This window comes from Megascapheus bottae, chromosome 9 (genome assembly GCF_031878675.1).
Source record: "Megascapheus bottae isolate mThoBot1 chromosome 9, mThoBot2.hap1, whole genome shotgun sequence".
Taxonomy (NCBI): Eukaryota; Metazoa; Chordata; class Mammalia; order Rodentia; family Geomyidae; genus Megascapheus; species Megascapheus bottae.
In genome coordinates this window covers 36,515,546-36,538,552 of record NC_143517.1, presented here as the reverse complement: position 1 = coordinate 36,538,552, position 23,007 = coordinate 36,515,546, and the positions used below count along the sequence as shown (strand labels likewise).

General features: G+C 38.7%; 1 protein-coding gene across 1 annotated transcript in view; it reads right to left on the bottom strand.

Annotated features, from left to right (window-relative positions):
• Positions 1-58: 58 nt before the first annotated feature.
• Positions 59-23,007, bottom strand: part of Ints8 (integrator complex subunit 8) — a 59,434-nt gene continuing 36,485 nt past the window's right edge. Inside the window, exons 16-27 of the mRNA XM_090339080.1 lie at positions 22,057-22,178; positions 16,585-16,769; positions 16,171-16,204; positions 13,631-13,687; positions 13,338-13,399; positions 10,794-10,912; positions 8,500-8,603; positions 6,274-6,324; positions 4,529-4,602; positions 4,383-4,447; positions 4,222-4,265; positions 59-175 (exon numbers count right to left, since the gene is read on the bottom strand). Coding sequence (XP_090195206.1) covers positions 59-175; positions 4,222-4,265; positions 4,383-4,447; positions 4,529-4,602; positions 6,274-6,324; positions 8,500-8,603; positions 10,794-10,912; positions 13,338-13,399; positions 13,631-13,687; positions 16,171-16,204; positions 16,585-16,769; positions 22,057-22,178 — 1,034 coding nt within the window. The remainder of the gene's footprint in view (positions 176-4,221; positions 4,266-4,382; positions 4,448-4,528; positions 4,603-6,273; positions 6,325-8,499; positions 8,604-10,793; positions 10,913-13,337; positions 13,400-13,630; positions 13,688-16,170; positions 16,205-16,584; positions 16,770-22,056; positions 22,179-23,007) is intronic.

Below are 23,007 nucleotides of genomic sequence, written 5' to 3'. Positions count from 1 at the left end.
ACTGCTTATTTTTAGTCCATTGTTTAAAAAATAAAAGTGAAAAAATTTAATGAAATGCTTAAAAGTAAAGTTTTGCCATTGCTTGGAGAAACTTCTTTTTCCTTCTTTGTGCTGCCAACTGTAGCACTTCTTCTGGGTTGCTTGCATTCAATTCTGTCTGGCCAATGGCTTTGATCTTCTCGAAAGGAAAATGGCATTGTTATTGAGGTTCTTGTCAAAATAAAGTCTTCCTAGTATCTACAGTACAAAGCTACTTCACATTAAATGATTGATTTGAATGTAACTGCAAAATTCAAGAACTATGAAAAACTTTAACAATTAAACTACTTTTAAGGAAAAGTCAGAGCCATAGTATCAAATGTTATTACATTAAATAAATTCTTCCTTTCCCATGCCTAAAAATATAAATAAGTGGGCCTGGAGTTTGGCCTAGTGGTAGAGTGCTTGCCTAGCATGCACAAAGACCCAGGTTTGACTCCTCGGTACCACATACATAGAAAAAAGCCAGAAATGGTGCTGAGGCTCAAGTGGTACAGCTCTAGCCTCGAAAAAGTCCAAGGAGAGTGCTCAGGCCCTGAGCTCAAGCCCAGGGCTGGCACCAAAACAAAACTTACTGAATACAATATAAACATAGATCACTAAGTAGTAGTCAGAAAATGGCACTGAAGAGATAGCTAACATCAGAGACTGGTATGTCTATGTGTAGGACATTTTCCTGCAAAATTCAGTGGCAAAGATTACCAGAAGAGGTAAAGGACAAGAAGCAGATGCTGAAAATAATCAAAAGAACAGTTCTGACAAGCATAGCTACTGGAGTTCAAAACCTGGTCTACCATCAGACCACTTGAATGCTTAAACAATTACAGAGCTCCTTTAATCATTAATGATTCAAGTGCACAGATTGCTATTTGCTGTTCTCTAGGACTAGGAAAGAAACAACATGGAAGGGGCTAACATATGGAAGAAAAGTGGTCACAAACGCCAGTTACTCAACACCTGTAATCCTAGATATTTGGGAGGCTGAGAACAAGAGGAAGGAAGTTCGGGGTCAGCCTGGAGAGGAAATTTCAAAAGTTCCCTTTCTCAACCAGGCATAGTGATGCACACCTGTTATTCCAGGCCAAATAAAAGGAACACTAGGGTTCCAAGCTAGCTAGGCAGAAGAGGCCATCCTACTCTATCTCTAGCAAAGAAAGCTGGACATAGTGATATGTTTCTCATTATCCCAGCAATTATAGGAAGGAAGGGTAAAGTAGGCAGACTAGTTTAAATAGCAAACCCAGGTGTGAAGCAAGGCTCTCCTAAAAATAACCACTGAGAAAAGGCTGGTGGCCTGGCTTAGTGCTGGAATAAGCCTCACAAGCATGAAGCTCTAAATTTAAACCACAGCACAAAACCCCCAAAATGTGTCACAAACATGAATATCTCAATAATATAAGAAGCACAGGAGCCAGGAAGTTCAAAAAACAGGTAGTTGGTACGGTGAATTTGTAGTGTAAGACCTCATAGTAGAACAATTTTGGCTAACACATCTGGGTGTGAGTGGCTAATGGACAGTAACGATGACAATGTGGCTGGCAAGTGGTAAATTTATGACTTGTATCAACTAGGGCACTAAGCCAGGAAATGGGATGAGATAGGAAGGAGTACAAGCTTCAAAAGAGAAAGGAGTTCTGAAACCTTTAATAGGTAAAAATGCCTTCAAAGAACAAAGGGGAGTTCAAATTTTTTCATTACTACCTTCTACTTGCAGGTTAACTATAAATGGAAGAATGAGTGAGTGGTCTCCAGTCAAGGGGGCCAACTTCATGTTCTTGTATGTGTCAGTACTGGGGCTTGAACTCAGGGCTTTAAGCTATCACTTGAGCCACACTTCCACTCACTCCTGGCTTTTTATTGGTTAAGTGGATATGAGTCTCATGAACTTTTCTGTCTGGATGGGTTTCAAAATACAATCCTCAGATCTTGTGTCTCTAGAGTAACTATATACTCAAGCTGCCAGTACCTAGCTAACTCTTGTTTTATTACACAGATTAATATGTATCTATGACAGGCAAACCCTCAGCTTAATTTTAATTATGTTCTAAAATCTAAATACCAGGGATTATAGAGATTCCCTTCTTGAATACTTGTTTGTTGAACATGTCATTTGAAATATGATGTAAAAATCAATGTTAATAAATTCTTCAATAAAAAATAAATATCAAAGGGAAAAACAAAAAAAAAAAAAGCTAGGCGCCGATGACCCACGCCTGTTAACTCTAGCTACTCAGGAGGCTGAGATCTCAGGATCACGGTTCAAAGCCAGCCTGGGCACATAACTACATGAGACTCTTATTAACTTTAATTATCTGCCCAAAAACCAGAAATGGTGCTGTGGCTCAAGTGGTAGAGCACTAGCCTTGAGCTGAAGAATTCAGGGGCAGCGCCCAAACCCAGAGTTCAAGCCCCACGCCCAACCAAAAAAAAACGGTACATACTTTCATTAATATGACTGAAGATATTTTACTGATGATGATACTCACTTTAAAATGTTAGGAAGAGAAAGACAACATTTTAAATGTTCTGGCACATTTAATAATACATTATTTAAAAACCTATTATTGGGGCTGGGAATGTGGCCTTGTGGAAGATTGCTTACCTAGCATGCACAAAACCCTGGGTTCGATAACTAACTACCACATATATAGAAAAAACCAGAAGTGGCTATGACTCAAGTGGTAGAGCTCTAGCCTTGAGAAAGCCCAACAACAGTGCTCAGGCTCTGAGTTCAAGCCCCAGAACTGGCATAAAACAAAACAAACAAACAAAAAAAACCACCTCAATACCACATAAATAGAAGAAGCAAGAAATGAAGCTGTGGCCCAAGTAGTAGAATGCTAGCCTTGAGCAAAAGGAAAGTTCAGGGAGAGTACCTGAGCCCTGAGTTCAAGTCCCAGGAATAGCTTATAATAATAATAATAACAACCTATTATTGGGCACTTACGCTATACCAGGCACCATTCCAGTTACCAACTATACATAAGCAAACCAAGACTCAAGGGGAAATAAAAGTAAATATATACTACTTCAAATGTTAGTGTTGTAGAGAAAAACATGGAGAATGAGAATAATCGGATGTAATCCTAGCTACTCAGGAGGCAGAGATCTGAGGATCAAGGTTGAAAGCCAGTCTGGGCACAAAAGGACCTGAGACTCATCTCCAATTAACCTCTAGAAATGGGGAAGCAGAGCGTGGCTCAAGGGAAGGGTGGTACCCTCAAGCTGAAGAGCTCAGGGACAGCGCCCAGGCCAAGTTCAAGTCCCATGACCCCCACACAAAAAAAAAGTAATTGGAGAAAGAATAGGAAAAATATATAATAGGAAGAATCCTATTATATTTAATAGGATGGACAGAGAAGACTAATCACTAACAGGACAACAAAGAACACATCTGCAGGAATGTTCCTGGAGGACAAAATTTTACAAGAACATAGAGCCTGAATGTGTTCAACATGGTTTGAGAACAGCAAAGCCATTAGTGTGAAGTAGTTTTACTAAGGGGGAAAAGACAAGATGGGCAAGCCATCATATTTGGCTTTGTAGGCCGCTCAAGTTTATATGAGATGAGAATCTATTTGATAACTCAGAGCAAAGGAATATTATGAACTTTTAAAATCAAACTGGATATATGGAATGGATCAAATTACAGAAATAAAAAGCTAAAAGTATTAATAACCAGCAGGCATTAGTGTGATTCATACCTAAAATCCTAACTACTCCGGAGACACAGATCTAAAGATCACAGTTTGAAGGCAAGCCAGACAGAAAGGTCTGTAAGACTCTTATCTCTCCAATTAACAGGAGAAAGGCCAGAAACTGTAGATGTGATAGTGTATCAGCCTTGAGCAAAGCAAGTAAAAACAAAGGCCCTGAGGCTCAAGCCCTGGTACTATCACCCAAAAAAAGGGGGTGGGGGGGGAGGGTAAAGGGTACCAAGACATGTGAAAGGGTTTCAATGTATGTGAATTAATGCACCTTCTATATGACAAATATCATGTAACCCTTTTATTAATTACAATAAAAAATATTAAATAAAATTTTTAAAAAGGAGGTGGGGGTGGTAACGGGGTGTAAGAAGTCTGGCAGCAACCAGGCACACAAAGTGTTTTTTCTACTGACATGAATTTAACAATCGTTTAGTATTCTAAACTATATCATTGAAGAAAGTGATAAACTTACGGCAATTTGTCTTTTGTCTGTTTCTCCTCTTTTATGATGAAGATCTAAATGAATCAGTTAAGAATAATAAATCTGATAGTATTAAATATCATAACAGAATTCCAACTGTTCATTTTGACAGAAATGCACCAGTCTAACTGCATGTGTGGATGGAAGGATACAAGTCAAGTATTCCAATATGGTGACATCCCAAATATAATCATAGTAGGAATCCATAGCGTCATGACTGGAAAACAGCAATTGGTTAGCTCCTTTTAAGGCAGAAAATTTCAACCACAGTTCATTTTTATTTGTTAAAGACACTTACCTATTCTGCTCCTGCAATGACTTAAAGGCTGTTTTGTAGTCAATCTCTCTAAGGAACTGACATAGAATTGCCACCTACACAAACAAGAATTTGAAATTTGCTTCATGTAATAATACTTTTGATTTCACAAAGGGTTTATTCTCATACGAATAATATATTCGCTATTCCTTGCTGATGATCACACTGAAAAGGTCAGCTGTGTGACAGGTTCAACCAATTTTATGTCGACAAGTACTTCGGCAGTCATCTAAACAACCATTGTTTTAGTTTTGTTTACCAGAGTGGGAAGCCGGAAAAAAATAGTTTAGAAAATTAAACCCGGCTCATGTCTGTAATCCTAGCTACTCAGGAGGCTGAGATCTGAGGATCAAGGTTCAAAGCCAGCCCAGGCACAAAAGGACCTGAGACTATTATCTCCAATTAACCTCTAAAAATGTGAAGAGGGGCTTGGCTCAAGGATACAGTAGTAGTCCTGAGCTGAAGAGCTCAGGAACAGCGCACAGGCAGAGTTAAGGCCCATGACCCACCAAAAAGAAAAAAAAAAAAAAAAAAAAGAAAAAAGGATGCTGGGAGTTTGGCCTAGTGGTAGAGTGCTTGCCTTAACATGCACGAAGACCCAAGTTCTGTTTGTCAGCACCATATACACTGAAAAAAGCCAAAAGTGGTGCAGAGGCTCAAGTGATAAAGCTCAAGCCTTGAGAAAGCCTAAGGAGATTGCTCAGGCTCTGAGCTCAAGCCCAGGGGACTTGAGTGGCAGAAAGAAAAGAAAGAAAATTAAACTGAAACAAACAAAACTGCCAAGTGTCATGACACTCTAAGATATAGATATGAGCCTTTCATAACTATCAAGTACAGAAACTCATTTGGGCAAAACTAAGTCTACCTAAATAGAAAGCATCTACTTCAATCAAGTATGCTAGGCCATATGTTCACCTGGTGGTAGAGTGCCTAGCATGCTCTAGCCCTGGGTTAAATTCCTTTGTGGCACATACACAGAAAAAGTGATGTTGGGCTCAAGTGGTAGAGTGCTAGCCTTGAGAAATTTCAAGGACAGTGACCAGGTCCTGAGGTCAAGCCCAAAGACTGGCAAAAATAAATAAATAAAAAGAACATTTAAGCTGCATGATGGCTCACATCTGTAATCCTAGCTACTGAGGAGGCTGATATCTGAGGATTGTGGTTCAAAGCCAACCTGGGCAATAAAGTCCAAGAGACTTTTATCTCAATTAACTACTAGAAAGGCGGAAGTGAAACTGTGGCTCCAAGAGGTAAGGAAATAGCCTCGGGCGGAAGGGCTCAGGGACAGGGCCCAAGCCCAGTATCCAAGCTGCACTAAAGAAGGAAAGAAAGAGGAAGGGGAAGGGGAAGGGAAGGGGAAGGGAAGGGGAAGGGAAGGGGAAGGGGAAGGGAAGGGGAAGGGGAAGGGAAGGGGAAGGGAAGGGGAAGGGAAGGGGAAGGGGAAGGGAAGGGGAAGGGAAGGGGAGAGAGAGAAAAAGAAAATGCACATGAAAGGGCTTCCTTTAGAAGCACTTAGAGGTTCCAGAAATCAATATTTTCTAATTTGTATTTTATTTCTAGCTAAAACTCTATATTTTTAGAAATCTAAAATAAATGCCAAATTCTTAAACTTCATCTATTTAAGTAATTTTTATTTGAAAAACTAAAAACTAATTCCAAGTGAAATGTTTCAATATAAAGCCTAACGTACACAAAAATAAGCAAATATTGTAATATTACAAACTAACCTGTGTATGGCAATTCAGCAAAGAACAACACTTTATCATTCTTTTTATTACCTATAAAAACAAAATTATTATTTACAAAAACAAACATGGATTATAAAACTCTGGCATAGGATATATAGGAACTCTGGATTTTCTGTTTGATAATGCTGTGAAACTAAATTTAAATTTTTTTTTTTTTAAAAAGTATTGTCTGTAATCCTAGCAACTCAGGAGGCTAAGATCTGAGAATCTCAGTTCAAAGCCAGCCCAGATAAGGAAATCTGAGAGACTCTTTAACTATTCAAAACCCAGAAGTGGAACTGTGATTCAAAGTGGTAGAGTACTAGTCTTGAGCTAAAGAGTGCTCAGGTACTGAGTTCAAGCCTTACATTGGGAGGGTGGGGGTGGGAAAGGAATAAAAATAGATGTAAAGTATGGAAATGGGAAGAAGTACAGGTACAAATATATAATCAGGAAAATGAGTAAGTCCAGAGACTTACTATTCAACATTAAGTAATACAGTTAGTAATATTATACTGTAGGACTAAGTATTACGTAGCTCAGTGTTAGAGCAGTTGCTTAGTATGTACAAGACTGGGATTGATTCCCAGAATCATGAAATAATACTGAACTGTATAGTAAAAAGTTGCTAGATTTTAAGTGTTTATCCTATACACAGACAATGGTAACTATAGAAGGTAATGAAACTAGTTTGTAGTAATCAGTTGTCTATAAATATTTAAACACATACAAGAACTAACAGGGAAAAAAAACAGGAGTTCAGGAGATAGAAATAATAGAGAAAAAAGTTGAGTGGCTATTGGTGGCAGGATCAATGGTGCTAAATATGAAGTTCAAGATTTTGGCTTAGTTAACTCAAATGAATAAAAATGTTTAGTATTGGCCAGGAGTTTGGCCCAGTGATACAGTGCTTGCCTAGCATGCACAAAGACCTGGGTTCGATTCCTCAGTACCACATATATAGAAAAAAGCTGTAAGTGGTGCTGAGGCTCAAGTGGTAAAGCTCTACCCTTAAGAAAGTCCAACGACAGCCCTCAGGCTCTAAGCTCAAGTTCAGGACTGGCAAAAAGAAGAAGAAGAAAGAAGAAAGAAGAAAGAAGAAAGAAGAAGAAGAAGAAGGAGGAGGAGGAGGAGGAGGAGGAAGAAGGAAGAAGAAGAAAGAAGGAGAAGGAGAAGGAGAACGAGAAGGAGAAGGAGGAGGAGGAGGAGGGGGAGAAGAAGAAGGAGGAGGAGGAGGAAGAAGAAGGAAGAAGAAGAAAGAAGAAAGAAGAAAGAAGAAGAAGAAGAAGAAGAAGAAGAAGAAGAAGAAGAAGAAGAAGAAGTAGTTTAGTATTTTAGAGATTATTAGAAAAGTAAGGCTGATTTTTTAGGAGGGGAGCATAATGAAGTAAAATACAAATCAGTTATGAACTGATTAAGTTTCAGACATTGTGGGAAAATCAAAGTAGCAACAGATATTGTGAATATGGGCACTAAAAATATGAACAGGGCCAGGAGTTTGGCATAGTGGTACAGTGCTTTCCTAGCATGCACGAAGACCAGGGTTCAATTCCTCAAAACCATATACATAGAAAAGCTGAAAGTAGTGCTGTAGCTCAAATGGTAGAGCACTACTCTTGAGGAAAGCCCAAGGACAGTGCTCAGGCCCTGAGTTCAGTCCCTAAGACTAGCAAAAGAAAAAAAAAGAAAAGAAAAAAAGAAAGAAAAGAACAGACACTTGATCTAATAATCACATATAAAGTAATGGAAAAATTCAGTTAAAAAGGGGCTGAGGCTTCAGAAGTCAGTAGCCTTCTTGTACACCAACAATACACAAACAGAAGGCCAAATCAAGAAAATGATCCCATTCGCAATAGCCCCCAAAAGAATAAAATACTTAGGAATATACTTAACCAAAGATGTAAAGGAATTATTCAATGAAAACTATAAAAGCCTAACGAAAGAAATTAAAGAGGACACTAGGAAATGGAAAGACATCCCATACTCATGGCTAGGGAGAACCAACATAGTGAAAATGGCTATACTGCCAAAATTGATATACAAATTCAATGCAATCCCCATCAAAATCCCAAAGACATTCTTTACGGAAACTGAAGATATAATCCAAAGATTCATATGGAACAAGAAAAGACCTAGAATACCCAAAACAATTCTAGGCAAAAAGGGGCTGAGGAAGAAAAACATGTAAAAAGTAGGTTGGAAGAAACCAAGTCCACAAAGACTCACCTGATCTGTATAAACATCGGGGGGCACAGCCTTATTAAAGAAATCAGAGCACACAGCTCCTGCCTGGAGATAATAGTGTAGTGCTGCCGAATACTGGTTTGTTGCTGAAGCAGAAAAAAGAAAAGAGTTGACATGGCAACTTTTGTAAGAATTAGTGATAACTTCAGGAGTTGGCAAAAGCTGATTTAAATGATAGATTAAGAATAAAACTTTGTTATTTATTCAAGACATTACTGACACAAACTGTCTTTTAAAAACATTTTTTTTTCTTGGCTTGAACACTGTCCTTGAGCTTTCTCAAGGCTACTGCTCTACCATGTGAACCACAGCTACTTCCAGCTTTTTCTGCATATATGGTACTGAGGAACTGAACCCAGAGCTTCATGCATATTAGGCAAGGACTATAACTATACTGCTAGGCCACACTCCCAGCCTAAGAATTTTTTTTTTCTTTTTTGCTAGTCGTGGTGCTTGAACTCAGGGCCTGAGCACCATCCTTGAAATTTTCTCAAGGCTAGCACTCTGACACTTGAACCACAGCACCACTTCCAGCTTTTCCTATGTATGTGGTACTGAGGAATCAAACCCGGGTGTTCATGCATGCTAGGCAAACACTCTTACCACTACGCCAAACTCTCAGCCCCCCCAAAAATATTTTTTTTAAAAAATGTCCAAGGAGGCCAGGAGTTTGGTCTAGTGGTAGAGTGTTTGCCTAGCATGCATGAAGACCCGGGTTCGATTCCTTGGTATCACATACCTAGAAAAAGCCGGAAGTGGTGCTGAGGCTCAAGTGGTAGAGCTCTAGCCTTGAGAAAGTCCAAGGACAGTGCTCAGGTCCTGAGCTCAAGCCCAGGACTGGCAAAAAAAAAAAAGTTTTGTACCCTAAAACATATTAGCCACTAAATTTAGTTGTATAGTACAAATCTGTACAAATCCAGTACAACCAGAAGAAACAAACAAACAAGAAAACAACAGTATATGGAAGTATTCATTTCCAGAGTGCTCAAAGTCTCCAACTATTTTGAATCTGTATATCAGAATCTGCATATTAAGAACCTATAATCAGATATAAATTATTTTGGGGACAGGATAACTAAAAATTAAAAATAATTACTTCAACATTATTTGAAGAGAAAAATGATAAAATTAGTAGTACAGAAGAGACATGAGGTGCTGGGCACAGTGGCTCACACCTATAATCCTAGCTACTTGGGAGGCTGAGATCTGAGAATCAAGGTTCAAAGCCAGCCGGGGCACTAAAGTCCATGAGACTCATTTCCAATTAACCACCAGAAAACCAGAAATGACACTGTGGTTCAAGTGGTAGGGCGGTAGTCTTGAGCTGAAGAGCTCAAGGACAATGCCCAGGCCCAGCATTCAAGTCCAATGACCAAAAAAACAAAACACAATAACAACAAAAAATGCTTAACAATGCTGGGTACCAGTGGCACAAATCTGTAACACTATTAAGAAGAAGAATGGGAAGATGATGGTATGAGAAAAACCTAGGCAGAAAAATTCAGAATACTCCTTTCTCAACTGATAGCTAGACACAGTAATATAAACCTGTCATTCCAGATATATGGAAACTGATATTGAGAGGATCAAGGTTTCAGATAAAGTATGGGGCAAAAAAAACAAAAACAAAAACCTGCAACTATCTCAATAGAATAAACCAGGAAATGATTGTACACACTTGTCATCCCAGCTATACTGGAAAGTGTAAAAAAGGTAGATTACAGTACAGGTACATGCCAGGGAGGAAGTGAGATCTACTGAAAAATAATCAGTGTGGAAAAGGAATGGAGACAAGGTTCAGTGGTAGAGCCACCTAGACCAAGCGAAAGGCCCTGAATTGAAACCCTACTACTGCTCCCCCTCCCCCGACACACACAAAGAAATCCTTCAGTTTTATTCACCCTTTACAAAACAAAAACAAAAAACCCAGTAATTCTCAAAAATGAAAGTTTAATAAAGTGTAATATATTGACTTTCCTTTTTTGGGGGGGGTGGGGGGAGGGTCGTGGGACTTAAGTTCTGGGCCTGGGCATTGTCCCTGAGCTCTTCAGCTCAAGGCTACCACCCTACCCACTTGAGGTACAGCGCCACTTTCGGTTTTCTGGTGATTAATTGGAGATTAGCGTATCATGGACTTTAGTGCCCAGGCCGGCTTTGAACCAAGATCCTTAGATCTCAGCCTCCTGAGTAGCTACGATTACAGGCTCGCCACCCCACCCAGCTTTTGACTTTCCTTTTTAAGAGTTTTTGACAACAAAAAATAACACCTCACTTACCAAAATAAATGTCTGCTTGAATAATTAACCAGGAATGGTTGTTTGGATTAATACTAAGTGCATACCGAACTAGCTCCTTCACCGTGATTGCTACAGCTTCAAAGTCTACAGACTGAAGGCTAAAGGGAAGATATTTAATATTATTAATTTTTACTTAAAAAGCTAACTTCAAATCTATACATTTATATATACAAGATTCAGTATTTCAGTAGGCATAAATATAATAAAAACCTTTCCTCTAGGATTAGCATAACTTACAGTCAATAAAAAAAAGACCCATGATTTTCTCAAAAGCTTTTTCAGTTCTGTTCTAAAACCACAAAAAAAAAGTTCTAAAAACCACACACACGCAAAAAGCTCAAACACTAACAATATTACCATGTGACCTTAAAATTTAACTAAGGTTTCTCTAAGAATGACTAAACTCTGGATTTGATTGTTCAGTACCCCAAATGTTGTTAGGGGTTAGATGTGGCATAACAGAGTCAAGAAAGGGGGATGGAGCAGAGTCAGCTAGTCTGAGCCTGAGCAACCTAGGACTCTGGGGACAGAGAAGCAGAACACAGAACTATAGGATACAAACTACAGAACTGTGAGGATAAAAGCTATGGGCTACCCAAGAAACACAGCTGTTGCCTCCTCTCTCCAGGAAGCAGTAAAGCTCAGACTCTAAATTCAGACACACACGAAGTTCAAGTCAGGACTCTATCATTAAGGTGGACTTGAACACAGTACTTCTGTTGATCTGATGGGTCATCTGTTTCAGGAAACTTAACTTATTAACAAATCTCAAGTAAATGTTACTGATATCCATTGTACAGATAGAGCACTGACCGAACAACAATAACAAAAGCTACAAAGGTCATACACCTGATTAAGTGGGAGTTAAAATATTGTTCAATTAACCGTTCCTTTGTTGCACTGGTAATCAATCATTACATCCTAAGCTTAAGCCAAAGGAATGAAGAATATAATCATCAATGTCACCTGTTAGTAAAGCAAAACTGAAGGCTACCAGTATGGCTCAGTGGTAGTAACTACCTGCCATGTTTAAGGACATGAGGCTCAATCTTTAGTTTGCCATGTAATAAAACGAATTTTATATAAAAATTAGAAATACAACCACATGGAATGTTATGGAATATCTATTTTTCAATAATCAGAAAATAATACCACTTTGGGAAACAAGTCTTAGTAAGTAAAAGGCAGGATTACCCCATTTGCTCTGACTCTCCAATCTCTTTTTTTGGTAATAGTACTGGGGCCTGAATTCAAGTCCTCATGCCCTTACTTGCTTCTTCACTCACGGCTCATGCTCTACCACTCAAGCCATGTCTACGGCCATTACCACCCCGAACATGCCCGATCTCGTCTGATCTCAAGCCATGCCTCACTTCAAGATTCCCTCATCTCTACAATGATCATGGAAGAAAATCATACTCTTGCTGTACTGTCTGCTTACCTACCTACTGAAATCTTTTCATTAAAGATGACACTAACAGCAAGAAATAAATGGACTCTCCTATATGAAAATATGCTATACAAGAAAAGAAAATATGCATACTTCCTTCTTTCAGAAAATAACATTTCTCTCTGAAAACACATTATCCACTCACCTTATTGAGATTAAGTGAGTGAAGATTTCTTAATCAAATACGTTTCTATGACAACTAAAAGTGACACTAATAATCACAGTATTAGAACTACAAGGAATTATGAACAACCAATTTTCAAATGGGTAGCTGACTTTCCAATTCTACACACAGATAATCAGTCCCTTCGACCTTCTGTTCCATCAACAAGTCAGAAATCTTACATCCATCCACCTTGAGAGCTACGCTAGGCTGCAGAATTGGCTCAAGTGGTACACTAGTAGTAGTCATGGCTACTAGTAGTCATGCCTGTAATCCCAGCTATTTAAGAAGCTAAGATCTGAGGGTCACACTTCAAAGCCAACGCAGGCAGAAAAGTCTGTGAAACTCTTACCTCCAGTTAACCACCAGAAAACCGGATGTAGAACTGTAACTCAAAGTTATCTAGTGCTGGTCTTAAGGAAAAAAGCTGACAGAGATCACCCAGACACAAGTTCAAGCCCCAGGACTGATAAGAAAGTGAGGATTAGAGGCCTGGTTCACATGGTAGAGCACCACCTAGTGAGTGAAAGTGTCAGATACCAAGTCCAATCTCCAATCTCAGCCAAAAATTTAAAAGCAGAAAAAAGTATGCTATACATACAGTTCATTTTTGTTGCCTTAATTTGAGTTTCACTGTGGACCTCAGACAGGCTTTCAACTTGCTATTTTATAGCCCAGATCCTGAAGTTGCAGTCTTCCTGGCCTCAGCTTTCCAAGGGCCAGGATTATAGGCATGCACCACCATGCCTGGATTGTTTTTAGGAAAATAATTAAACCAATAGACAAATAGAGTTGCTTGTAAAATCTTAAGGAGATTTGCCATCTTCTACCTAAATTATCTAAAGATATTTACAATAAGGATTTCCAAATCACAAAAAACAAATTTAATAAAAGTCATAAAATTACTTACTTGGGAATGGAAGATGGCCAAATAGAAATGTGTTCAGCAGTGATATCATTCACAATGTCTTCCTTTAAATAAGAAAAACAGGGCTATTTTTCAACTGTGAGATTTACAAAGAAATTAAATATTTCTTTTTTTCATTTTATTTTTTATTATCACGGTAATATATAGAGGGGTTACAGTTATATTCGCCAGATAGTGGGTGTATTATTTCTCACACATTGATACCCCTCTTATGTAGAAATTAAATATTTCTTAAATTATAAAATTTTTAAATTACAAAATTATAAAATACTGACCCGAACATTGTGAAGTTTCACGAAGAGTGATAAAATAATAGTCAAAACCAATGGTTCCTAAGAGAAAAACAAAACAGACTGCCTTCAGTGTATGAACAGTATGTGGGCTCAAATGGTAGACTGCTTGCCGAGGAAGCACTAAGACCAGAGTTCAAATCTCTTTCTACCTCACCAAATAGCTGTGCTTTATACATGCATGTATTTACTTATTTACTTGTACATTCATCCTATCAATGTCAGAGATACTATGTATTTTCTTTAAAACAAAGCAAAAAAACAAAAAACAAAAAACAACCCTTCTAAAGTCTTAACATCTTTTTCAGTATAGAGCACACTAAATATCAACTCTTCCATTTAAAAACATTTTTAAATTAAGTCAGGTGCCAGTGAGTGGATCACACCTATAATTCTAGTTACTCAAGAACACTTTTTTTTTTTTGGTGGGTCATGTGCTTGAACTCAGCCTAGGCATTGTTCCTGAGCTCTGCAGCTCAAGGCTACCACCCTACCCTTGAGCCAAGCCAAATTCCCTATTTTCTACAGGTTATTTGGAGATTAGAGTCTCAGGTCCTTTTGAGTCTGGGCTGGCTTTGAACCTTGATCCTCAGATCCCAGCCTCCTGAGTAGCTAGGATTACAGGCATGAGCCACAGTGACTGGCAACTGGCTCCATGACACTCTTACAACCAATTAAAGGCCTTAAAGCCAAAAACAGAACTGTACCTCAAGTATAAAACACTAACGTTGCGCAAAAAAAATTATGTAGCCAGGAGTTTGGCCTAGTAGTAAAGTGCTTGCCTAGCATGAATGAAAACCCAGGTCTGATTCCTCAATACCACATACATAGGAAAGCTGGAAGTGACAATGTGGCTCAAGTGGCAGAGAACCTGAGGAAAAAGCACAAGGACAGTGCTCAGGAGCTGAGTTCAGTCCCCAGAACTGGCAAAAAAAAAAAAAAAAAAAAAAAAAAAAGATTATAATCAGCACACAGGCCCTGCAATCAAACGCTAGGACAAAAATAATTCTTTTTTTTTTTTTTTTTTGGAGGGGGGTAGGTCATGGGACTTGAGCTCTTCAGCTCAAGCTACTGTCCTACCCCCTGAGCCACAATACCACTTCTGGCTGGCACAAACAATAATACTAAATAAGATTTTAAAAATTAAAAAGGAAGCACAGCATACAAGTTACATTAAAATGACCGTATTTAGATGTATACCTTATAATACTACCTCCAGATTCAACTCATAGCACTTTGTTGAAGTAAAAAGGCAATGCTGGGCATCAAACATAGGGCCTTTTGGCATTGTAGGGAAGTACTCCACTGAGTGAAACAATCCCACCCCCAGCCTTCCTCATAACAGTTTTTGGGTTTTTTTGTTTGTTTTTGCCAGTCCTGGGCTTGAATTCAGGGCCTGAACACTGTCCTTGGACTTTCTCAAGGCTACAGCTCCACCACTTGAGCCTCAGCACCACTTTTTTTCGTCTTTTTTCTACAGATATATATAATGTGGTACCAAGGAATCAAACCCAGGTCTTCATGCATGCTAGGCAAGCACTCTACCACTAGCCCAAACTCCTGGCCCCTCATAACATTTTTTATCTCTTTCCAACTAATGTTTCTAGCTATTTCCAAAGAGTTCATTTTTTTCCTTCCTTAAAATAAGATTCAAAGGATGAAATCTAAGCGATAACCATTGTATAAATATGACATCAATCCTATCCTGCAGATGTTAGGGACAGATTTTAGCCATTCAGCTATATTATGGAGACATCTTCACAATTTCACAAGTAAGTGTTTTTGCTACCAAACCCTCCTGGCTCATATCTGTAATCCTAGATATTCAGGAGGCAAAGATCTGAGAATCATAGCTCAAAGCCTACCCAGGGAGACAAGTCTATAATAAGACTCATCTCTCCAATTAACCACTAGAAAACTCTAAGAGGAGATGTGGGTGAAAGGGGCAGAGCATTAGCCTTGAGAAAGACCTCAGGGAGAGTGCTCAGACCAACAAGCAAAAACAAAACAAAAACCTGCTCTATTTACTAAAACATGATGATAAATGTACAATAAATTTTTCCATTTTATTTCTTTTTCAGTAAGGAAAATTATATGTAAGCACATTAAGTGGGCATATATAGTGTGGGTGAGCAGTACTAAAGTCTGAACTCAAGGAATTGTGCTGCTAGGCAGGAGCTTTACCAGGTGAGTCAAGTCCTTAGTTCATTCTGTTAATAGGGTCACATCTTTATGCCTGGGACAGATAGACCATTAACTCTATTTATACTTCCTAGTTAGCTAAGGTGACAAGAACTCACTATCATGTCTAGTATCTAGCATTTATTGGTTGAGATGGATCTCAAAAACTTTATGTAGGCTAGTCTTGATCCTTCCAATTTCCATCTTTCAAATAACTAGAATTACAGATATGGGTCACCTTACCTCAAGTAACCAGTCATTTAATCTAATTAGCACTTGAAAAACTCAGGATTTGCAAACAATTCTACAAAATGCAGCATAGTCATTAGAATAATATAACTTACCCGTAATTTTTTGATAAAAGAAAGCAGTTCACTCCTACAAAAATAAAATTTTGTATATACATTTAGTGTTAGATACTGAAAAGAGATTAATAATAAAACTATAGGTGAAGGCTCACTAACTCATTTGTATACTTGAATTAGTTATTATGACTGTTACAATAAATCTAGGAAACATTTCCCCTCTGTTTAAATCACATGAAAACTCCTCAGTACTATCCAACCACTATTCTGATTTCATGTTGATTAAATCATTGATAAATAAATTTCCAAAAGTGGCCACTGAGGATCACTGTACAATTCTTAGAATTACCTATTTTTCATGATATTCAAAATGATGGAGTAAATGTTCTTAAGACAGTTACAAGTGTACAATGAAAGCTCAAAAACTTAGTGATAGAATATATCAATACATACCGATACATTATGCCTAATGTAGATTCCCTCTGCTTTATCAAACTAACTCTGCCATCATTTCCTCTTTTGTGCTGATTAGACACACTACAGATTTGAACAACAACTTCCCAAAGGTCTTTAGCTGTCCGTCTACTTTCTTTAGGGCCAGGAAGTTCTTTGCATGTGGCTGCCAAAAGCTGTCCAAGCTGAAATATGAAGAAACAGAAACAACAGACACACACACACACACAAGAAATCTATTAATATATATATATATATATATATATATATATATATATATATATATATATGATAGTTCTATACCTAGGGCACACTGGAGACAGATCTTCCCAGACACACCAAGTAGTTCATGCTATGTATTCAATACATAGCTCTGAAACATTTACTGACAGGTCTGAATCTGCTTGAGGAAAAACATGCTTCAGTTCTGCCAAGCAAACATTATTTGTGAAAACTATACCCTAAAGAAAACAAGCTGAGCACTGGTGGCTCACACCTGAATTCTTAGCTACTCAGGAGGCTAAGATCTGAGGATCATGGTTCAAGGACAGCCTGGACACTAACGTCCATGAGACTCTTATCTCCAGTAAACCACCAGACAACCAGAAGTGATGTGGCTCATGTGGCACAAGTGGTAGAGCACTAGCCTTGAGCTGAAGAGATCAGAGACAGTGCCTAGGCCAAGAGTTTAAGCCCCATGCCTGACTTAAAAAAAAACGTGTATATTGAAACAAAAAATGACAATGCAGCTAGGTATGGTGGTGCATGCCTATAATCCCACTGTAATCACTTACGAGATTGAGGCTGGATCATATGTTGCGAGGCCAGCCAAGAAGACCCTGTCTAAAACTAAACACCAAATTAAATGTATAAAAGCATACATATATACACACACAGAGACACATACTTACACATAAAACAAACAAAAAGGTTATTTGCCAGTATGAGTATAATCCTGGCTACTCAGGAAGCTGAGATCTGGTGGATTTGTTCAAAGCTAGCCTGAAAAGAAAAGTCCACAAACTCTATCTCCAAAACAAGCAGCAAGGGCTGGAAGTGGCAAGCATGCCATGAGACCCTTAGTTTAAACCCCAGCAGCACTAGATACGTCCCCCAACCAAAGGAAAAAAAAAAAAGACTAAAAGTTGTAGCTCAAACAGCAGAGCTCCTGGTTGGCGAGCACAAAAATAAAAGGGATTTTAAGGCCTAGTGCGTGGCTTGTGCCTGTAATCCTAGGTACTCTGGAAGCTGAGATCTGAGGATAAGGTTCAAAGCCAGCCCAGGCACAAAAGGATCTGAGACTCTTATCTCCAATTAACCTCTAGAAAATGAGAAGTGGGGCTTGGCTCAAAGGTATGGAGGTAGCCTTTAGCTGAAGAGCTTAAGGACAATGCCTAGGCCCAGGGGTAGGGCAGTAGCCTCGAGCTGAAGGGCTCAGAGACAGTGCCCAGGCTGAGTTCAAGCCCCATGACCCACAATAAATAAACAAACAAATAAACTTTTTAAAAAATGAATTTTGTATAAACATTATGATCTCATTTTAAAATAAGTATGTGTAAGCTATTTAGTCTGCCCTTTGGATCAGAATGTGTAATAAAGATCCAGGGACCAATGGCTCATGCTGTAATCTTAGCTATGTTATTCTTCAGGACTTTGCCAAAAATAATGTGTAAGTTCAATTTCAAATCAAACTGAAAGTTTGCTCCAAACTGCATTATTTTCTCTTTTTTTCCTTTTCTGCTGCTCTTCCATTGTGGTTGTTGCAGTACCCAGGCCCTCAGAGCAAGTGTTCTACCACTGGAGCTGTTAATTCCAAAGTATAATCTTTTGATTCTTTCAAGAGATTAAGGAGTCAATTACAGAAGGAAGCACACAAAGCTCAAGCCAGGGCAGAGAGCACAGCTTAGCAGTAGAGTGCTCACCTAGCATACACGAAGCCCTGGGTTTGATTCCTCCATACCACATACCAGGGAAAAGCTGGAAGTGGCACTGTGGGTCAAGTGGCAGAGAGCCTGCGTAGAGCAAAAAGTGTGCAAGGACAGTGCCAGGCCCTGAGTTCAAGCCCCAGAATTGGCCAAAAAAAAAAAAAATTAGGAAGCAAATAAAAATAAAAATAGGGTCAGGAGCATAGTTTAGTGGTAGAGTACTTGCCTAGCATGCATGAAGTTCTGGTATCACATACATACAAAAAGCTGCAAGTAGCATGGCTCAAAATGGAAGAGCACTATCCTTGAGCAAAAGTGTCCAAGGACAGTGCCCAGGTCCTGAGTTGAAGCCCCAGGATTGGCAATAAAAAAAAAAAAAAAAAAGCCACTAGGTGACTAGCTGAGATGTCCAAGTAACTACTCTTCAACACAGTTACCACATACGCACCCTTCCTCTTTTGGGGACAGATTAAGAGACCGTAGGTAGCAGTGAGATAATCTGATCCAAAGTTGGGCAACCTACAACACAGTTTCCACTTGTGTTGTAGGTTCCACTGTTCACAGGCCTGCAAATACGTATTACACAAACATGTTCCTATATGTTCTGGTGCACAGCTCAACAAATTAACTGTTATGAGAAACAAATAGAGGAGCTCCTGTACTGCCTCAATACTGAATAGTGAAAACGACTCTCATCTGAGAGTTTACTATTAACTAAGAAGAGACTTGTTGGGCATAAATATCCTAGATGTTAGACCTTTATTCCAGGGGGGTTGCTAGAGGAAATAGCCATGTTTCCTCATGTAATAACTGGATGCCATGATACATGCCTGTCGTCCCAGGTATGTGATCAGAAGAATCATGATTCCAAGCCAGCCAAAGCAAAAAGCTTACAAGGCCTCACCTAGACCAATATAAAGCTGGGCAGAGTAGCAAATGCTGATCATACCAACTACCGCAGAAAATGGAAAACAGACAACTATGGAGGTTAATGCAACTAGGGGGTGGGGGCAGGGGAAGGAGGGAGCAAGATTCTATCTCAAAGATAAGCAGTGTAAAGGCTACAGGAGTGACAACCAAACAATCCCTGAATTCAAATACCTGCACTGCAAGAGACAGGCAGACAGATGGGGAGGGGGAGGAGAGGAGAAAGAGGTAAGGGGAGGAGAAAAAGGTAGGGGGAAGGGAGGAAGCGAAATAGAGAAAGAGAATCTAAAATTTGAATATTGTATAACCAATTTTATCAACTGTAAAGAATAAAAGAAAACAAAACAATTACAAAGGCAATACTTTCATTTTTTTTGTTTTCTTCTTGCCAGTCCTGGGGCTTAACCTCAGGACCTGAGCACAATCCTTGGGCTTTCTCAAGGCTAGAGCTCTACCACTTGAACCACAGCACCACTTCTGGCTTTCTCTATGTGTGTGGTACAGAGGTATCAAACCTGGGGCTTCGTGCCAAGCACATAGGGGTTGTGGCAAGACATGGGTCCTGTGGGAGTTTATGTGGCCTCTGGGAGGACACAGGACATGAGGATTCTTAGAGGACACGGTACATAGGGACTCTGGGAGGACACTGGGCCTGGGGGAGGACACAGGGCTCTACCACTAGGCCAAAATCCCAGCTGAAAAGCAAGACTTTAAACGAGTAAGATTAAATGAACTAAGTTTTTTTAAAGGATACACATGACATATGAAAAAGAAACTAACACAAATGGGGGAAAAATTACAATCTTAATTACAAGTATTCTCAAGGTTTTTCTAAAAATCAACAATGGCCAGGTGCTCATACCTCATACCTATAATCCTAGCTCAAGAGGCTGAGATCTGATGATCACAGTTTAAAGCCAGCCCCGGTAGGAAAGTCTATGAGCCTCTTACCTCTAATTAACCAGTAAAAAGACCCTAAAAAAAAAAGTTTGTAGAGCCCCAGCCTTGAGCGAAAAAAAATATCCAACAATCAGGGTACAGGGCTCTGGACTTGTGAAACTTTTAATCTCTAGAGACTCTCCCAGGCCTCAATTCCATTCAAAGAATGAGAATGACACTGACATTAAATATTGTTGCTTTGGTTGTAAGTCTTACTGAATTCCAACACTATTCTGCTTTTGATTATGTTGTCCTTCTCAATTGTGGCTTATATAGCATGGCTGTCTATTGACAAAAGAAATTAAGTGGATATTTAGAGAACATATCTGGAATCCTGAGTAGTGTTTTCTTTTGTGAGACCATGACATGATGATACCAATGTGGTGTACTAGTCTCTGACTTTGCTGGGGAAAAACAGAAAATTAAAAGAGATGAACCAGAGGCCTTAATGGGAGCAGAAGTGCAACAAAGGAGACATTAAGAATGTGGAATGGCTGCCTTTACAGGCAAGAAGACAGAAGTGCAAACATTCATCAAAGATTCTTGAACCATACTTGATTCCAAAATATGACCAAATGTAAGATGTACTAATATTTTATGTATTCCTAGGAGAAAAAAAATCCACTACCAATATTATAGCATGTCAATAATTGAAGAATAAATCTTGATTTTTTTTTTTTTTTGCCAGTCCTGGGCTTGAGCTCAGGGCCTGAGCACTGTCCTTGGACTTTCTCAAGGCTAGAGCTCTACCCCTTGAGCCTCAGCACCATTTCCAGCTTTTTTGTATGTATGTGGTACCAAGGAATCGAACACGGGTCTTTGTGCATGCTAGGCAAGCACTTTAACCACTAGGCCAAACTCCTCGTCCGATAAATCTTGATTTTTAAACAAACAAAAAAAAAATCCAGCAATCATAGATCTTTAGTTTTTATTTTCTCTTTCCCTTGTTTTTTTTTTTTTCTATTATTTTGGGGTGAGGGGACAATACTAGGGCTTAAACTCAAGGCCTTACATTCCAGACACTTAGCTTTTTTTTTTTCTTTTGCTAGTCCTGGGACTGGCACTATCCTTGGGATTTCTCAAAGCAAGTGCTCTACCACTTGAGCCACAGCACCACTTCCGGTCTTTTCTGTGTATGTGGTACTGAGGAATCAAACCCAGGCCAAGTGAATCTTCACAAAGTGGTATCCACTACATGTTATTACTTTATTAACAAGTATGTTATCAATTCCACCATACCAAATTTGAGAGGTAAAGACACTCTGAAGAAAGTATAAAGTGTTCTAAAAGAAGATGATCTAGTTTTACCAGTTCAAGAGTATGATCACAATGTTCAATGCAAGTTAACTAACGTCTTGCTACTTTATGATGATACCAATGTTATGACCTGTTAACACTTCATGACTTAAATGGTATTAGGAAGCAGTACTAATACATGTAACTTTAATGCCAATATCATAAAAAAATTGTTATTTTACCGTGCGGGAGATCAAACCTAGGATTTTATACATGGTAGGCAACCACTCTAACACTAAGATATATCTGTAGCTGAAAACCATGCTGACAAGCACTTGCTGCATCTTACCTTACTTCAAAGAAGATAGACCAGCAGTTCCAAAGTAGTAAAATAGTAGTACAATAATATTATTCTAATAATCACTTTATTCATATTACACATTACCTTTACATATGGGTTACTCTGAAGCAGAAATGCAGGAACTTGCAGTGTGAGATACTCATTTTCTCTCCAGTTTAACATAAAAGCAACACACTCCTCAGCTACAACTTGACGAAGAGGAATGTCTGAATTACAAGGAAACAATTGGAATCACCATCAGAACATTAAAATAAGAATAAAATGAATAGCCACTCACATTTTATTTTGTTAAAACAAAAAAATCTACAGCTAATAGAACATGACTTTCATATATTTCTCTAAAAATTTCAATAGATAGCTATTACCTCCACTATTTTCATCAAAATTATTATTGCTTTAATATGGAAGTCTCAGGGTTGAGAAATGTTCTTATATTTAAAATGAGTTGACAATAATTATACAAAATGGTATGTATGGCATAAACTTCAAGCAAATTTACAGTAACAACAAAAAGGGCAAGCTATATAAAACTGAAGAAAAAACAATATTTTATCTTTTCTAATAATAGTGCTATTATTCAAACATAATATCCATATAAGTCATTTACTCATTTAAAAAAATCGACTACATGGGCCGGGAGTTTGGCCTAGTGGTGGCGTGCTTGCCTAGCATTCATGAAGACCTGGGTTCGATTCCTCAGTAACACATACGTAGCAAAAAGCCGGAAATGGTGCTGAGGCTCAAGTGGTAGAGCTCGAGCCTTGAGAAAGTCCAAAGACAGTGCTCAGGCCCTGAGCTCAAGCCCAGGACTGGCAAAAAAAAAAAAAAATCTACTATACTAAAATGTTTAAAATTTTAAAGTCTCTTCTGTTGTCTTAAATACTATTACCTTTTAAATAAATTAAATATAACTTCTATACTGTGAGTTTTGTTTTTTTTGGCTAGTCCTGGGGCTTGAACTCAGGGTCTGAGTGCTGTCCTTGAGCTTTATCAAGGCTAGAGCTCTGCCATTTGAGCCACAGCACCATTTCCGGC